Raw genomic sequence first — 18,020 nt, 5'->3', positions numbered from 1 at the left:
ATTCAAAGTTCCACAATTCCCAAATTTTTCATCTGATTCAAACCGTTCCAACTTCAAACTGTTCAGCCTATTCGTGAATCGCGGGCTTTCCCTTGACAAATTCCAAAAATTCCCAGATTTCCCGGAATTCCAGGTTTTCCTGGACATTTTTTCCATTCAAAATGAATTGGCCATTTTTCTAATTTCCACCATTTCCACTTTTGTCAACCTATTCAAACCATTCCACCTTCAACACATTTCACAATCTTGGAAATTCAAACTACCCTATCTCCAAGTTCAAAAAAATTCCAGGATTTTAAAGAATTCCTGGTTTTCCAAAGCCCTATTTCCACATTTTTTTCTGGCGACCACTCCTTCCACATTTTTCAACTCATTTCAACCGTTCCACCGTGAAAACTTTCCTCTTAATCAGGACAAAAAACGAAGTTGTTTTTTTAACTTAAAAAATTCCCGGTTTTCCTGAAAGTCCAGGAATTCCGTAAAACCATTTCTGAATTCAACATGTTACTACTTCAACATTTCTCGACCGATTAGAAAAATTCCAACACCAACAATTTCAACTCATTCAAGTTTTTTTTACCATTTTCAAAAAAATTCCTGCTTTTCCCGAAATTACCAAATGTTTTGGAAATTCTCGTTGAAATCAACGGGACATTCAAAGTTCCACAACTCCCACATTTTTCATCTGATTAAAACTTTTCCAACTTCAAAATATTCAGCCTGTTTGGGAATTGTGTGCTCTACTTCAATAATTCTAAAAAAAATTCCAGGATTTCAGTTCAGCCTCAGCATTGGAGCATTCACACGCAATTCCTTTAGGAATGGCCTCATCTAGTTCATGTATATCATTTATATTGATTTATTTATGAAAGTTTTGTTAACAAGTTAAATGTGTTTAATTATAATACAAGCATGTATTATAATGCTAACACATATAGAGTCAATAATAAAAGTTGGTGTATTACCTGATTCTAATGACTTGCATTGATTGGACAGTAGTCATGATAACGTCCACATTTTTAAACGGAAGACAAAAAAAGTCCTTCTTTCTGTCCAATACCACATGAAAGTAGTTAGTTTTTGCCATCTTATTTGTCCAACTTCCATACTCCTTTTTATACACTTTACATGAAATACATTGGCGGCAAACTCCGTAGCTTGCTAGCTCGTACACGCCAGCTTTCTGAGACTCTTATTTTGTTCGCGCAGGCAGGATGAAGCAGCACTTTTTTTGTGAAGATAGGAACTGCGGTCGGTCTTTAGAGTTGACGAGAGTCTGTTGAAATAAAAAGTGTTTCTCGCCTTCCTGTCGGTCATTTTTTCTTAATAATGATCTGGCAGCAGCCAGCTTAATCTCACAAGACCCTCTGGTGTCGAGAATGTCAATCAAGTGACGAAAGTGACGTCTTGGTGAAGATTGACGATCGCTCATTTTTAGGTCTACTTTTTTAATGCCTGGCTGGCGATCGACTGACACACCCTCCACCATCCACCGCGGGCACCCCTGGTTTGATGGTAGCCACAATTTTGAACCCTCATTAAATTTTCCACACACATGCTTGTCAGTGTCCTGAAGTTGTGCACCAAATTTCAGAGGTTGTTTAGGAAGTGAACAAACTCATCAGTAATTGCTGAGAAATGGAGAAGGGCTATAGTTGAATAAGTGGACACGTTTATTTCAGGCATGTGAAACGTCCGCAAAAATGCGTCAATTTGCGTTTTTAAACATTAGTTCTTACGTCCAAAATATCACTTTAGTTGTTTTTTTTAACCGTTTATGAATGCAATTTGTGTTTTATCTTTAACAAAAAGTGTGTTTTACCTGCTACATGGCTTATCTGTGTACATTTATCCATAGTTTGGTTTTTAGTACTTACTAATAATTGTATTTTTCTTAAAGCACAGACCAGGATTGGCAACCATAAATCATGAAGCATTTAATATAATGTTAACAAAGCTTTTTATTATATTCTAACCTAATCTTTGATTATGGCAGACTATATGCAAAAAGGAAAATTGTTCTTTGAGTGCAAGAAGAAAAACACATGTTTAATGCTTTTTAATTTATATTTAAACCTTCTAAAATTGTTCTTTGAGTACAATAGGAAACATGTGTTTATTGTATTGTAAGATTTTCTGTAAAATAAAGCCAATATTGAAATTTTTTGTAGTTCCCTTTATTTTGAAAAGTATCAATATACATTTTGGTACCGGTACCAAATTAATGGTATCGGGACAACCCTATAAACACAGAAGCATTGTCTCTATCTTAACAGGGAACATAGCTCCGCCCCCTCTGAAGTCATGGATACAAAGAATTGCTATCGCGACATCCAGTGGACACATTTAGAACAGCAGTTTCTTTCATTCCAAATTTTCAGCTCATTTTTATACTTTGCAAACTCTTCTCGCGGGCAGGATGAAACCTGTTCATGCCTGTGGGCCCTACGTTTGACACCACTGAACTAAAGCATTACCTTTCCCATTTTAGGATGCAACCCACGTGATTACAGACCAATAACCTTTGCAGCGTCACATGACCTCTCCCTTGTGTTGTTGTGTTACTGCAGGGCGACGCAAACTGGCTGGGTCGGGATGATGAGCCGCTCACCGGATTCTCTTGGAGGGGCGGTTCAGAACCGGAGACGACCGGCATCCAGATTTGGAGCGAGGTCTTCCTCGTCAAAAAGACTGATGGAACGGAGGTACCATAGTATTTATTTACAGATAAAGGCGCTATAGAAACAATTTGGGTGATGCACGTGTGAACAATTCCCAACTGCCTCTTGCACAGACTAATAATATCCAAGTGAGCTGTATTTCTACTAGGGCTGCAACAACTAATCGATTAAATCGATTAACATCGATTATTAAAATAGTTGCCGATTAATTTAGTCATCGATTCGTTGGAGCTATGCTATGCGCATGCGCAGAGTTTTTTGTTTGTTTGTTTTTTGTTTTTGTTTTTATTTAAAAAAAAAAAAATTTTTTTTTTTTTTAATAAACCTTTATTTATAAATTGCAACATTTACAAACAGCTGAGAAACAATAATCAAAATAAGTATGGTGCCAGTATGCTGTTTTTTTTTCAATAAAATACTGGATAGGATAGAAATGTAGTTTGTCTCTTTTACCCGATTATTAATCGATTAATCGAAGTAATAATCGACAGATTAATCGATTATCAAATTAATCGTTAGTTGCAGCCCTAATTTCTACATAAATTTTTTTGCCTGCGGAATAGAAATGCAACCTGAAATGTGTCCTTTGTTGTGTTTCCTCCTGTAGTTGGCTGTTGTGTTAATGGACACTCAAGGAGCGTTCGACAACGAGTCGACAGTGAAAGACTGTGCCACCATCTTTGCCCTCAGCACCATGACCAGCTCCATTCAGGTGCAGTAATGATATATATTAGTGATGGGTACTCACTGGCTGTATTGACAGTGCACTGATACTGTGTGGGTGTTTCATCAGTTTGATTAAAAAAAGTCAACTACATTTGGCCTGAAAATAACAATAAAACTTAGTGAATATAATTTGTTTTGTGTTTTAAGAATAGCTCCACAGAGAGTAAGGGTGTCCCTATACAACGTTTTCACTTCCGATACAATAAAATGGCAAAGTAATGTGTAAATAATGTCAATAACTAGATGAACCATCTGTGGCTGTGAAGTGAACACTAGTAAGGTTGTAAATACTGTATAGAGTAGGCTAACCCATGTGGTTCCTGTGGATGTGAACACAAGTTGTAATTACTGTAGTGACTAAATAACATAGTGACCGAAATAGACATAGTGATTCATTTTGATGAATGGGCTATGTATTTATGTCAACTCTATTCATAATTTTTCAATTCTTTAAACACTAAAACATCTGTAAATGGTGCTTTTTTTGCTAATGTTTGCATGTTCAATTGCTGAAAAACCAGGAGCTTTTGTGTGCAGGGACGGCGTGGCGAAGTTGGTAGAGTGGCTGTGCCAGCAATCGGAGTGTTGCTGGTTACTGGGGTTCAATTCCCACCTTCTACCTTCCTAGTCACGTCCGTTGTGTCCTTGGGCAAGACACTTCACCCTTTGCCTCTGATGGCTGCTGGTTAGCGCCTTGCATGGCAGCTCCCGCCATCAGTGTGTGAATGTGTGTGTGAATGGATGAATGTGGAAATACTGTTAAAGCGCTTTGAGTACCTTGAAGGTAGAAAAGCGCTATACAAGTATAACCCATTTATCATTTATCTTTATTTTCATGACTATTGTAGATTGTCACTGAAGGCATCAAAACTATGAATAAACACATGTGGAGTTATGTACTTAACAAAAAAAGGTGAAATAACTGAAAACATGTTTTATATTCTAGTTCCTTCAAAATACCCACCCTTTGCTCTGATTACTGTTTTGCACACTCTTGGCATTCTCTCGATGAGCTTGTATACAACGTTTTCACTTCAATCAATCATCAATCGATGTTTATTTATCAGGCATGTGATTTTTCCGTCTAAACTCGGAATTCCGTCTTTTAATCTCGGGGGGGAAAAAAATTATCTCCCGTTTTTCCGTTTTTTTTCCCGACCCTAAATCAAGATTCCAGACGTAGTTTAAATTACGCCGTAGTTGATTGGTCGATATGTTCCTTGTGACCAATCAGGACATCGTTATGAATGATGACGTTAATAACGTCATCATTCATAATGGTTATTACGGCCATTTTCCATATGTAAACGATGTCGGTTCTCGAGAGAAAGGACGCTTTATGAGTAAAAGAAATTGATAAACATGTCAAAAATAAGTTTCGATGGGACTGGATGGAAAGGGAAATCACTGATACTGTTGGGAAGAAGAAAGTTACGACTTTGTTCGGTCATTTTATTCGGAAAATCGATCGTCCCGGAAAGGTTTTGTGCACGTGGTGTCATGATAATATTGACTATGGATCACAAGGTTTCAAGGCTTTGGAAGTACATGTGAAACGCCAAAAACATATGAAACAACTTGAAGCAAGGAAAACAAACTTTTCACTGGTACTTTTGGATGTCAACCGAAAGTGAGCAAACCTTACGGACTTCATCTTTTGTTTACATCGACAACTGCCGTAGACATCGAGAGGAAAGATCCACCCACTTCAGTTGCAGACAGGGTTGTTAATAATGAGGTAAGCTAAAAAATATTTGCTTGCGAAATACGCATGTTTGTTTGAAATATTAACCAATTATTGCTTTGCGAAATATAAATGGGTTTTTCGAAAAATAAAAAGCCACGTGAAAATATATTATGAAATTACAGAAATTCAAAGAGTCGCATTATTGATTCCAGTTAACAATTTATTTGAAATAAATTTGCATATAATACTATTTTGTAATATTAAGTTCTTATGTAGTCTGTTGAAACTATTGTCAGTGGTGTAACAATCTTGAAGGTAAATATTTTCACACTTGTTTCATGCAATATGTCAGTGTCCTCACATTATTATTATTTCCTATTTTCAAATATGAGTAAACAATACTAAACATGTTTAATTATTTTCATAAATGTATATCCTATTTTGGCGAAAAGAATGAAATGTTTACATTACATTACATGAACTGAAGTAATGTGGTAATACTGTAAATAAACTGTAGATAATAACACTGATCAATGTGACACCCGTGGATGTGAAATGAACACAAGATGTAAATATTAGTGACTAAATACTGTTGGGACTGAACCATATACAGTGATTCATTAGGATAATTGGGTTATGTATGTTCTATTAATGATGTTTTCATGTCTTTAAACACTAAAACATTTTCTTCAAATGGTGCTGTCTTTGTTAATTTTAGCATGTTAAATTGGTGAAAAACCAGGAGCTTCGGGGGGGCGTTGCCCCCCTTGTCCCCCCACCAGAGCCCCCTGGACCTGGCTGGGGGCCTTCGTCCCCCAGACCCCCGGAAATTTTTTCAGTCTTTTTCATTGTGGTTAAATCACATGCCTGATTTATATAGTCCTAAATCACAAGTGATTTCCGATACAATACTTATATTTGAGTCCTGAGTATTGGCTGACACCGATATCAATCAGATACGATATCAGCAGGAATCATAATACATACTTATATTATTTTGTTGTGTGGAATGGTGAGAATGGAAGAGGCTTGATAAAGTAAAATTACTCTGAAAACAATGCTAGGTATGAAAAACATTAACCTTATGACAGACTTACACTGTATTTAAATTGAAATAGTGTTTTTTTGTGTGACAATCATTTACAATAATTCATTAAGTTCATGACACAGTAAACTGAATGATCCAGACACGTATGTTAGTAGATACTTTCTTGCTTCTTTGTATGTGTATCTTTAAGTACTATGGAACTATCATTTTATATTTGTTCAATTCAGGACGCTTATTACTATTGGGTTAAGTAAAGAACTCCAGCAATGTACTAATTTGATGCAGTTTAAGAGCATGTTCAAACAACAAGTGTTTACAAAGTACAATGAAAAATCATTTTGATAATCGTCTTGAACTTATTGGGAAAAAAAGATTAATGTTATTATGTTAATTATAACTTGACTCAATGATTTATTACTGTAAGACAGGGGTCTGCAACCCGCGGCTCCGGAGCCGCATGCGGCTCCTTGACCACTCTGATGCGGCTCAGCTACATACATGGCGACCCCCCGATTTTCCCAGGAGACTTATGGATCTCAGCGTCTCTCATAGATTACTCCCAGGGAAAAAATAATCCTATTTACACTCTAATTACTAAATAAAGGGCGTGCCCTAATTGCACTGCAGTAATTGTCCTCTATAGCATTTACATACAGCGTGCCAGTCCAGCCACATGTTGCATGTTGTTATTACTTGCACACACAGGAGACACTGACGGTAGCCGTATCAAACAACTTTAACATTGTTACGTTACAAATATGCGCCACACTGTGAACCCACACCAAAAAAGAATGAAAAACACATTTCTGGAGAACATCCCACCGTAACACAACATAAACACAACACAACCATTACCCAGAATCCCATGCAGCCCTAACTCTTCCGGTCTACATTATACACCCCCGCTACCACCAAATCCCCCCACACATCAACACCCCCCCCCCCCCCCCTCTCCGTGCGTTGGTTGAGCGGAAGAGTTAGGGCTGCATGGGATTCTGGGTATTGGTACCGTCAGTGTAAGATGTGTGGCTGCTGAGGTAGTACGCCTTGCTGTCACTTACGTGAGCAAGCTGAAATTGCATTCTACGTGTGGTCGAGCAGGTACACTGTTAGGGCAGACAGTAGAGGGCGCCAAATGCAGTGTCATCACGCTCTGATATTCGGGAGTCTCCCGGGAAAAATGAGAGGGTTGGCAAGTATGACGCTATCAAGCGCCATTCATTCAAAACTCGCGGGCTGCACTAACATCAAATTTCCACATTAAAGTGCGTGCCGGTGCGTGTGTCGGAGACCCCTGGTTAACATAGCACAAAGCATTTAAGCTTTGTATGCGGTGTTTTTCATTTTAAAATTAAAAATTTTTTTTTGGGCTCCCATTACTTTCTTTAATTTGTGAAACTTGCCAAAATGGCTCTTTGGGTGGTAAAGGTTGCCGACCCCTGCTGTAAGATAACTGTTGTACTTTGAATTTATTGATGTAAACTGTGTTACATATTGAGAACAGGAAGTGAACAAATGTGTTAGTAGTTGCTATGAAGTGGAAAGGGCTAGTATTAAATAAGTGTTGCTTCTTCCTGCTCCTTTTCGGACATGTTACGAGAATTGGAAAAATAATGTGTGTCACGCTGAAATTGCATATATGTTCGAAATAAACCACAACCAACCAACGTATGTCTAGCTTGTGCGCCATTGTGTGCTTAGCTGCTGTGCACAGTAGCTGCTAGCTTCTACAGCCTATAGCAGTGTTTCTTAACCACAGGACCCCGAGAGGGCCTCCAAAAAATATCTGTTTCTCAACAGTGGTCCATATGGGCCGCAGCTGTACTCAGTTGTAATGCACTTTTTTTTACCACTTGTGGCAGTAATGACAATCTCAAACAAACAGAAGAAGTCTGGAGCTAAAGTCAAAGAGAAGTATAAGCGCAAAAATTATGACCACAGTGGTGAAGCTGTATATTAATTTGCACTTTAATTTAATTGACAGTTTATTTTAATAACAAATATGTTATTGTTTATCATTAATTTAGTTAGAATTGATTAAGTTTAGCACTGCGTAATGTATGTTAATCTATTGAATCTATTTTTCATCAGTCCCTTCTTTTGTAGTATATTTCGTTAGTATTTATTTTTGTATTCAGCCTGACATAAAAGCCTTGATAATAATCTTTGTGAACACATGCTTTCATACCATTTGATAACGTTTATCCTGTTTAACTGTAAGTACATTAGATATAATAATTAAATACGTGTAAAATCAAGAATAAGATTACTAATTCAGTGTTGATATTTGAGTAGTGGAAAAGTTGGACCCCGAGGTCAAAAAAGTTAAGAACCTCGGTCCTATAGCCCAGTGTTTTTCAACCTTTTTTGAGCCAAGGCACATTTTTTGCGTTGAAAAAATGCAGAGGCACACCACCAGCAGAAATCATTAAAAAAACTAAACTCGGTTGACAGTATAAAGTCGTCGTCGCAATTGTTGGATATGACTTTAAAGCATAACCAAGCATGCATCACTATAGCTCTTGTCTCAAAGAGTAGGTGTACTGTCACCACCTGTCACATCACACCCTGACTTATTTAGACTTTTTTTGCTGTTTTCCTTTGTGCAGTGTTTTAGTTCTTGTCTTGCGCTCCTATTTGAATGGCTTTTTCTCTTTTTTTGGTATTTTCCTGTAGCAGTTTCATGTCTTCCTTTGAGCGATGTTTCCCGCATCTACTTTGTTTTTATCCTTCTTTGTGGGGACATTGTCGATTGTCATGTCATGTTCGGATGTACATTGTGGACGCCGTCTTTGCTCCGCAGTAAGTCTTTGCTGTCGTCCAGCATTCTGTTTTTTGTTGACTTTGTAGCCCGTTCAGTTTTAGTTTTGTTCTGCATAGCCTTCCCTAAGATTCAATGCCTTTTCTTAGGGGCACTTACCTTTTGTTTATTTTCTGTTTAAGCATTAAATACCTTTTTACCTGCACACTGCTTCCCGCTGTTTCCGACATCTACAAAGCAATTAGCTACCGTCCGCCACCTACTGATACGGAAGAGTATTACACGGTTACTCTGCCGAGCTCTAGACAGCACCAACACTCAACAACAACAACACATCATTTGCAGACTAGAATTACTGGTCTGCAAATAATATTTTTTTTACCCCAAATAGGTGAAATTAGATAATCTCCCACAGCACACCAGATTGCGGCACAGTGGTTGAAAAACACTGCTATAGCCTACCGTGTTTAACTTTTGTCAATGACTTGACTGAGATACAAGAAATGGCCAACCGTGTGTGCTTATTGAAGGACATTTAGATGTTAACTGTCTGTCACACATTACACCACTGTACTTTTAACTTTAACTTTAAATGGACTGCTTGTATCGGAGCTTACATCAGCGATTTTAGATGCAAGCCGATATCATTTAGTACTGTTTTTTTTGCTGCTATCCGACCGATATTTGGAACAGGACATCCCTAGCAGAAAGGAAATGTCTTACTCTTGTCAATGAGCCCAAATAGTAAACAGGAAAAGGGGAACATTCAACTCATTTAGTGCTACAAGATCAAAATGATTCCACACTTTGGAATGTTTAGTTTTTCTTGGTTCCATTTAGATCATTGATGGCTACGGAAATCAATGCCCCACTCCTCCGACTTCTTTCAGTATGAGCTGTCACTTGTGAGCCGAAAGAAGCGCTTCCTGATTAACACAGTTGGCGCTTCACAGTCAAATGACGCAGCGAGTGTATCTGTCATGTTTTTATTCTTAAAGTGAAACACACATAGAGGAACACAGTGTGTGTTTCGAAATGCATCGATGCATCATTATCATTTGACCGATCACTATTATATACAAACCCCAAAAGCAGTGAAGTTGTCACGTTGTGTAAATGGTAAATAAAAAGAGAATAAAATGATTTGCAAATCCTTTTCAACTTATATTCAATTGAATAGACTGCAAAGACAAGATACTTAACGTTCGAACTGGAAAAGGTTGTTATTTTTTGCGAATATTAGCTCATTTGGAATTTGATGCCTGCAACTGGTTTCAAAAAAGCTGGCACAAGTGGCAAACAAGACTGAGAAAGTTGATGAATGCTCATCAAAGACTTATTTGGAACATCCCACAGGTGAACAGGCTAATTGGGAACAGGTGGATGCCATGATTTGGTATAAAAGCAGCTTCCATGAAATGCTCAGTCATTCACAAACAAGGACGGGGCGAGGGTCACCACTTTGTCAACAAATGCATGAGCAAATTGTCGAACAGTTTAAGAACAGCATTTCTCAACGAGCTATTGCAAGGATTTTAGGGATTTCTCCATCTACGGTCCGTAATATAATCAAATGTTCAGAGAATCTGGAGAAATCACTGCACGTAAGCAAAGAAAATACAGACCTTCGATGCCTCAGGTACTACTGCATCAAAAACCGACATACGTGTGTAAAGGATATCACCACATGGGCTCAGGAACACTTCAGAAAACCACTGTCAGTAACTACAGTTCGTCGTTACATCTGTAAGTGCAAGTTAAAACTCTACAATGCGAAGCCAAAGCCATTTATCAACAACACCCATAAACGCCACCGGCTTTTCTGGGCCCGAGCACATCTAAGATGGACTGATGCAAAGTGTAAAAGTGTTGTGGTCTGAGGAGTCCACATTTTAAATTGTTTTTGGAAACTGTGGACGTCGTGTCCTCGGGAACAATGAGGAAAAGAACCATACGGATTGTTATAGGCGCAAAGTTGAAAAGCCAGCATGTGTGATGGTATGGGGGTGTATTAGTGCCCAAGGCATGGGTAACTTACACATCTGTGAAGGCACCATTAATGTTTCTCGGTTGGAACATTAAATATCTTGTCTTTGCAGTTTATTCAATTGAACATAAGTTGAAAATGATTTGTAAATCATTGTATTCTGTTTTTATTTACCATTTACACAACGTGACAACTTCAGTGCTTTTGGGTTTTGTATATCAGTATATTATCAGTATCAGATTTATTGGTCAAGTATGTTTAACACACCAGTCATTTGGTTTGGTAGACTGTACTCTCAGTACAAGAAGCAAAAAGACAACAACTGTTAGTGATATGAAACATTTGATAGAGTTTCACTTTTCTGTTTGTAGCTCTACAATCTGTCTCAGAACATCCAAGAAGACGATCTGCAGCAGCTACAAGTATGTTGAGGTTGCTTCTTTGAACATTTTCTTGACTAAAACATGATTGCTTTATTTTCACAGTACCTCACAAAAGTGAGTACATCACTCACATGTCAGCCCTTTTGTCTCTTGAGACTCTGTTAAAAAATTGTTGCTGAAATGTGAGGAATGTAGTCGCTTTTGTGCAAATGTTTAACATGGCCTCTTTCTAAATCTATCCCCTGGCTTCCTTCACAGCTCTTCACAGAGTATGGACGCCTCGCCTTGGATGAAATCTTCCTGAAGCCCTTTCAGGTATAAATCCTCCCAAGACAAAGAACGTTAGATTTTGTTTCCTGAATCTGATTCAACAACTATTCCTTTGCAGTCCTTGATGTTTCTGATTCGTGATTGGAGCTTTCCTTATGAATACCAATATGGCTTCATTGGAGGCAATGAATTCCTGGATAAGCGGCTACAGGTAACTCATTTTCAGTGTCTCACATAAGTGGGAATCCATTTAAGTAGACGCCGACTCAGGCCGATGACTTAAGCGGTTGTGGACATAACCATCCATTAGGGTTGTCCTGATACCAACATTTTAGTACCGGTACCAAAATGTATTTCGATACTTTTCGATACTTTTCGGTGCTTTTCTAAATAAGGGGGACCACAAAAAATGGCATTATTGGCTTTATTTTAACAAAAAATCTTAGGGTACATTAAACATATGTTTATTATTGTAATTTAGTCCAGAACACACTAGACACCTTGTCTTTAAGTAGTAAGTAAACAAACAAAAGACTCCTAATTAGTCTGCTGATGTATGCAGTAACATATTGTCATTTATCTACCTATTATTTTGTACACATTATGAGGGACAAGCTGTAAAAATTGTATATTAATCTACTTGTTCATTTACTGTTAATATCTGCTAATTTTATGTTTTAACATGTTCTATGTACACTTCTGTTAAAAAGTAACAATCACTTATTCTTCTGTTGTTTGGATACTTTACATTAGTTTTGGATGATACCACAAATTTGGGTATCGATCCGTTACCAAGTAGTTACAGGATCATACATTGGTCATATTCAAAGTCCTCATGTGTCCAGGGACATATTTCCTGAATTATAAACATAATATGAATTTTAAAAAAAGGAAAAAAGATTGTGTGACAATAGAAAATATCAATGTAATCATAGTAGTATTGACTAGATACGCTCCTGTACTTGGTATAATTACAGTGGATGTCAGGTGTAGATCCACCCATGGCGTTTGTTTACATTGTGACACCGGTGAGCTACGGTGTGTAGTGAAGCATGTTTAGCTGTTCCTCGTCCTCCAGTGATAATGATAATTGTAAGAAATGCACTTTATTTGTCGCCATGGAGGTGAGGATTAGTGATTTAGAAGTAGCTAAAACACTGTAGACTGCGGATGGACGTTCGCCGCTAGCTAGCTAGCCATGTCTTAAAACACCTCTTCCTGAGGACGTTTCAGTGTTATAACTTCACCTTTATCTTTACTTTTTAAGCCAAAATGCATCCATTCTCCCTTTTCTGTTGAGTTTGTTCTTGCCCTGATGTGGGATCTGAGCCGAGGATGCCGTTGTGGCTTGTGCAGCCCTTTGAGACACTCGTGATTTAGAGCTATCTAAGTAAACATTGAATGAAAACATTGAACGATGGGCAACATTCCAAAAAAAAGTGTAGTTCCCCTTTAAAAACAGCAGACAAAATAGAAGAAAATCAAATGTCATTGTAGAGGACACTGGTTCTCCAAGATACCGGTATACAAAAGAAGACTAATAGAAAAGGGAGAAGTCTGACTTCCCTTCTTTTGGCTGTCTGGAAAAGTGGCCCACAAAAAAGTTCAGTTATGGGGTCTCCAAGTTTACTTTTGCAAAAGTCCTGTAATTAAAAGTTGTGATTGGTTTGGTGAGATTTAGGATTTGTTCCATTCCTATTTCGAGTGATTAACTTTGCTGCTTTGCTCGTGAAGGTTACAGATCAACAACACGAGGAGCTGCAAACAGTGAGGGAGCACATCCACTCCTGCTTTACCCACATTTCCTGCTTCCTGCTGCCTCACCCAGGCTTGAATGTTGCCACCAGCCCTTCCTTTGAGGGACAACTCAACGGTGAGAGCCCCAGGTTTTTTTTCCCCTTCACTTCATTGGACACAATGTGCACGCTCATATTTATTTGCTCATCTCTCGTTGTCAGCTGTGGCGCCCGAGTTCAAAGATCAACTGAAGATTTTGATCCCTAATCTCCTGTATCCGGACAACCTGGCCGTGAAAGAAATCAATGGCAACAAAGTCACCTGCAGAGGCCTGCTGGAGTTTTTCAAGGTAACGTCCTCTCAATCCGCATGTCGCTACCAAGCTTTTAAAACCAGTTTGTCACATGTAAAATGTATTTTACCAGGCTTACATCAAGATCTACCAGGGAGAGGACTTGCCAGAGCCAAAGAGTATGCTCATGGTTAGTTCAGGATCATCATCGTCGTGTTTGGTTGAGAATATTAAAAAGAGGTGTCTGTCTTGTCTTACAAGGCTACCGCTGAGGCCAACAACCTGGCAGCCGTGGCAGCAAGCAAAGATCAGTATTACAAGAACATGGAGAAGGTTGGTCCACTGGAGATGACAATCAGAACCATCATTTAGATCAGCCAAGTATCAACATACAATAATTGTGATGCTATAGTTGGTGGCATTCTAGCACGGGGGTCTGCAACCTGCGGCTCTTTAGCACCGCCCTAGTGGCTCCCTCAAGCTTTTTCAAAAATGTATGAAAATAGAAAAAATATATATATTACTTTAAATATGGTTTCTGTAGGAGGAAAACATGACACAAACCTCCCTAATTGTTAGAAATCACACTGTTTATACTAAACATGATTCTCCGATGAGAGTATTTGGCGAGCGCCGTTTTATCCTAATTTTGGCGGTCCTTGAACTCACCGTAGTTTGTTTACATGTACAACTTTCTTCAACGATGCCACAGAAAGACATATTTTATGCCACTCATTCTTTTGTCTCATTTTGTCCACCAATCTTTTTATGCTGTGTGTGAATGCACAAAGGTGAACTTTGTTGATGATATTGACTTGTTGGAGTGCTTATCAAGCATATTTGGTCTAATCGACGCTATTTCGGCTAGCAGTATGTACATATTGCATCATAATGCCTCACTTGAAGGTATATTTGAGCTCATTTTATTTCCTATGTCCTCTGTGTATTTAATTTATATCTGCATTTCTCATGACACATTATCTTTATGTAATATTGGCTGCATTTCTGATAGTTGTTTGTGCGCCATGTTGTTCCAGACCACAGCAAATGTAAGCCAGCTTTTTGCATAGATTGTTATAAATCCTTTCGAAGAAGACAGCCCGCCATTTCCTTTAAGTTGGACACACATGTATACCTTTGGTCATTCTAAGCCAGTCATTTAGAGGAGTTATCTCATCCTCTGAGAAGCCTGCGTTTTACTAATATTTTCCAATGTTGTAAAACTAGGTAGAATAAATATTTAATTTCCATATTTCTGTCATCAAAGATTTGTGTCAGCCTGCGACACAGTCATTTTGATTTTAGGCTATTATAGCTAATATAGACACTTACATCATCTGTTGTCTTCATTATAGATAGATAGTACTTTATAGATTCCTTATAACACTTATGTAAGACTTTTAAAGTCATTTTGATAGTAGGCTAATATAGACACTTACATCATGTGTTGCCTTCTTTATAACACTTATATAAGACTTATAAAGTCATTTTGATAGTAGGCTAATATAGCTAATATACACACTTACATGGGCAGCACGGTGGCAGAGGGGTTAGTGCGTCTGCCTCACAATACGAAGGTCCTGAGTAGTCGTGAGATCAATCCCGGCCTCGGGATCTTTCTGTGTGGAGTTTGCATGTTCTCCCCGTGACTGCGTGGGTTCCCTCCGGGTACTCCGGCTTCCTCCCACCTCCAAAGACATGCACCTGGGGATAGGTTGATTGGCAACACTAAATTGTGTGAATAGTGTGTGAATGTGAGTGTGAATGTTGTCTGTCTATCTGTGTTGGCCCTGCGATGAGGTGGCGACTTGTCCAGGGTGTACCCCGCCTTCCGTCCGATTGTAGCTGAGATAGGCTCCAGTGCCCCCCGCGACCCCGAAGGGAATAAGCGGTAGAAAATGGATGGATGGACACACTTACATCATGTGTTGTCCTCATTATAACACTTGTACAAGACTTTTAAAGTAATTTTGACAGTAGGCTAATATCGCTAATATAGACACTTACATCATGTGTTGTCTTCATTATAACACTTATATAAGACTTTTAAAGTCATTTTGATAGTAGGCTACTATAGCTAATATAGACACTTACATCATGTGTTGTCTTCATTATAACACTTATATAAGACTTTTAAAGTCATTTTGATAATAGACTAATATAGCTAATATAGACACTTACATCATGTGTTGTCCTCATTATAACACTTATATAAGACTTTTAAAGTCATTATGATAGTAGGCTAATATAGCTAATATAGACACTTTTGTGTTGACTTCATTATATCACTTATTGAAGGCTTTTAATTTTTTGCGGCTCCAGACAGGTTTTTTTTGTATGGCAAGACAATTATGGAATCACTAGTCTTGGAGGATGTTCATACAGTTGTTTAATTTTGCAGAGAAAAATAACGACGCAATTATTTTCAAATGGCAACTTTCTAGCTTTAAGGAACACTAAAAGAAATCAAAAATATAAATTGTGATCGTAACAGTTTCATTTTTTAGATCAAGCTCAGTCCAAAAAATTACAGAAACACCCTGTAAATTACCACCTGCATCCGATTTGTTTGTTAGTCTGCAGTTAAAAAGGAGTGTTCATACCTGCGAGAGCTGTTGCACCAGGTGGAGTAACATGAATCATGCCTCGAACGTGAGAGATGTCAATTGAAACAAAGGAGAGGATTAAATTTCCTTAAGAATGTCAATCTTCAAGCAATGTTACAAAATATGTTGATGGATCAGTCAGCTGTGTGTAAAATCTAGACCAAGTACAAACAATAGTATGCATGTTCAAAATAAAGTCAAACCAAAGGTTGTAAAGTCAAGCGTACTTGTAGACCAATGACGCGTCAAGACAGACAACTTAAAGCAATATGTCTTGAAAACAAACAGAGCGACTGGTTGGAAACCGGAGTCACCGTGTGAGTGAACTGTAAGAAACTGCCAAGAGGAAATGGGACTTAAAGGCCTACTGAAATGATTTTTTTTTATTTAAACAGGGACAACAGATCCATTCTATGTGTCATACTTGATCATTTCACGATATTACCATATTTTTGCTGAAAGGATTTAGTAGAGAACATCGACGATAAAGTTGCAACTTTTGGTCGCTGATAAAAAAAGCCCTGCCTGTACCGGAAGTAGCGTGACGTCACAGGCTGAAGGGCTCCTCACATTTCCCCATTGTTTTCAATACAGCGACAGCGATTCGGACCGAGAAAGCGACGATTACCCCATTAATTTGAGCGAGGATGAAAGATTTGTGGATGAGGAACGTTAGAGTGCAGTGCAGGACATATCTTTTTTCGCTCTGACCGTAACTTAGGTACAAGCTGGCTCATTGGATTCCACACTTTCTCCTTTTTCTATTGTGGATCACGGATTTGTATTTTAAACCACCTCGGATACTATATCCTCTTGAAAATGAGAGTCGAGAACGCGAAATGGACATTCACAGTGATTTTTATCTCCACTACAATACATCGGCGAAGCACTTTAGCTACGGAGCTAACGTGATAGCATCGTGCTTAACTGCATATAGAAACAAAAGAAATAAACCCCTAACTGGAAGGATAGACAGAAAATCGACAATACTATTAAACCATGAACCTGTAAATACACGGTTAATGCTTTCCAGCCTGGCGAAGGTTAACAATGCTGTTGCTAACGACGCCATTGAAGCTATCTTAGCAACCGGACCCCGACAGAGCTATGCTAAAAACATTAGCTCTCCACCTACGCCAGCCAGCCCTCATCTGCTCATCAACACCCGTGCTCACCTGCGTTCCAGCGATCGACGGAAAGATGAAGGACTTCACCCGATCATCCGTGCGGTTGCCGGCTAGCGCGTCTACTATCCAAGTCAAAGTCCTCCTGGTTGTGTTGCTACAGCCAGCCGCTAATACACCGATCCCACCTACAACTTTCTTCTTTGCAGTCTTCATTGTTCATTAAACAAATTGCAAAAGATTCACCAACACAGATGTCCAGAATACTGTGGAATTTTGAGATGAAAACAGAGTTTTTTGTATTGGATTCAATGGGTTCCGAATACTTCCGTTTAACTATTGACGTCACGCGCATACGTCATCATACATAGACGTTTTTCAACCGGAAGTTTAGCGGGAAATTTAAAATTGCACTTTATAAGTTAACCCGGCCGTATTGGCATGTGTTGCAATGTTAAGATTTCATCATTGATATATAAACTATCAGACTGCGTGGTCGGTAGTAGTGGGTTCCAGTAGGCCTTTAAATACACAAAAGTTCAACAAAAGCTGTCATTAACATCTAAGCAGTAAAAAGCGAGGTTTAAAAGGAAATCGATCAATTTTATCAATACTAGAAAATCTAAATATACCACTGTACTAGAATCTAACTAATATAATTTGGAATAATATGCAGTATTATTTGACAATGTCATATTTTAATTAAATAGATCATCAT

The 18,020-nt window shown here is 38.3% G+C and overlaps 1 protein-coding gene across 1 annotated transcript in view; it reads left to right on the top strand.

The window, feature by feature from the left end:
* Positions 1 to 18,020, top strand: part of atl3 (atlastin 3) — a 49,993-nt gene that overhangs the window by 18,006 nt on the left and 13,967 nt on the right. The window contains exons 3-11 of the mRNA XM_062043431.1: positions 2,571 to 2,705; positions 3,289 to 3,393; positions 11,262 to 11,312; positions 11,532 to 11,588; positions 11,662 to 11,754; positions 13,278 to 13,416; positions 13,502 to 13,629; positions 13,706 to 13,762; positions 13,834 to 13,905. Coding sequence (XP_061899415.1) covers positions 2,571 to 2,705; positions 3,289 to 3,393; positions 11,262 to 11,312; positions 11,532 to 11,588; positions 11,662 to 11,754; positions 13,278 to 13,416; positions 13,502 to 13,629; positions 13,706 to 13,762; positions 13,834 to 13,905 — 837 coding nt within the window. The remainder of the gene's footprint in view (positions 1 to 2,570; positions 2,706 to 3,288; positions 3,394 to 11,261; positions 11,313 to 11,531; positions 11,589 to 11,661; positions 11,755 to 13,277; positions 13,417 to 13,501; positions 13,630 to 13,705; positions 13,763 to 13,833; positions 13,906 to 18,020) is intronic.

This window comes from Entelurus aequoreus, linkage group LG04 (assembly GCF_033978785.1).
Source record: "Entelurus aequoreus isolate RoL-2023_Sb linkage group LG04, RoL_Eaeq_v1.1, whole genome shotgun sequence".
NCBI classification, from domain to species: Eukaryota; Metazoa; Chordata; class Actinopteri; order Syngnathiformes; family Syngnathidae; genus Entelurus; species Entelurus aequoreus.
Note: the sequence above shows the minus strand (reverse complement) of the source record. Positions and strands in the feature narration are given on the sequence as shown.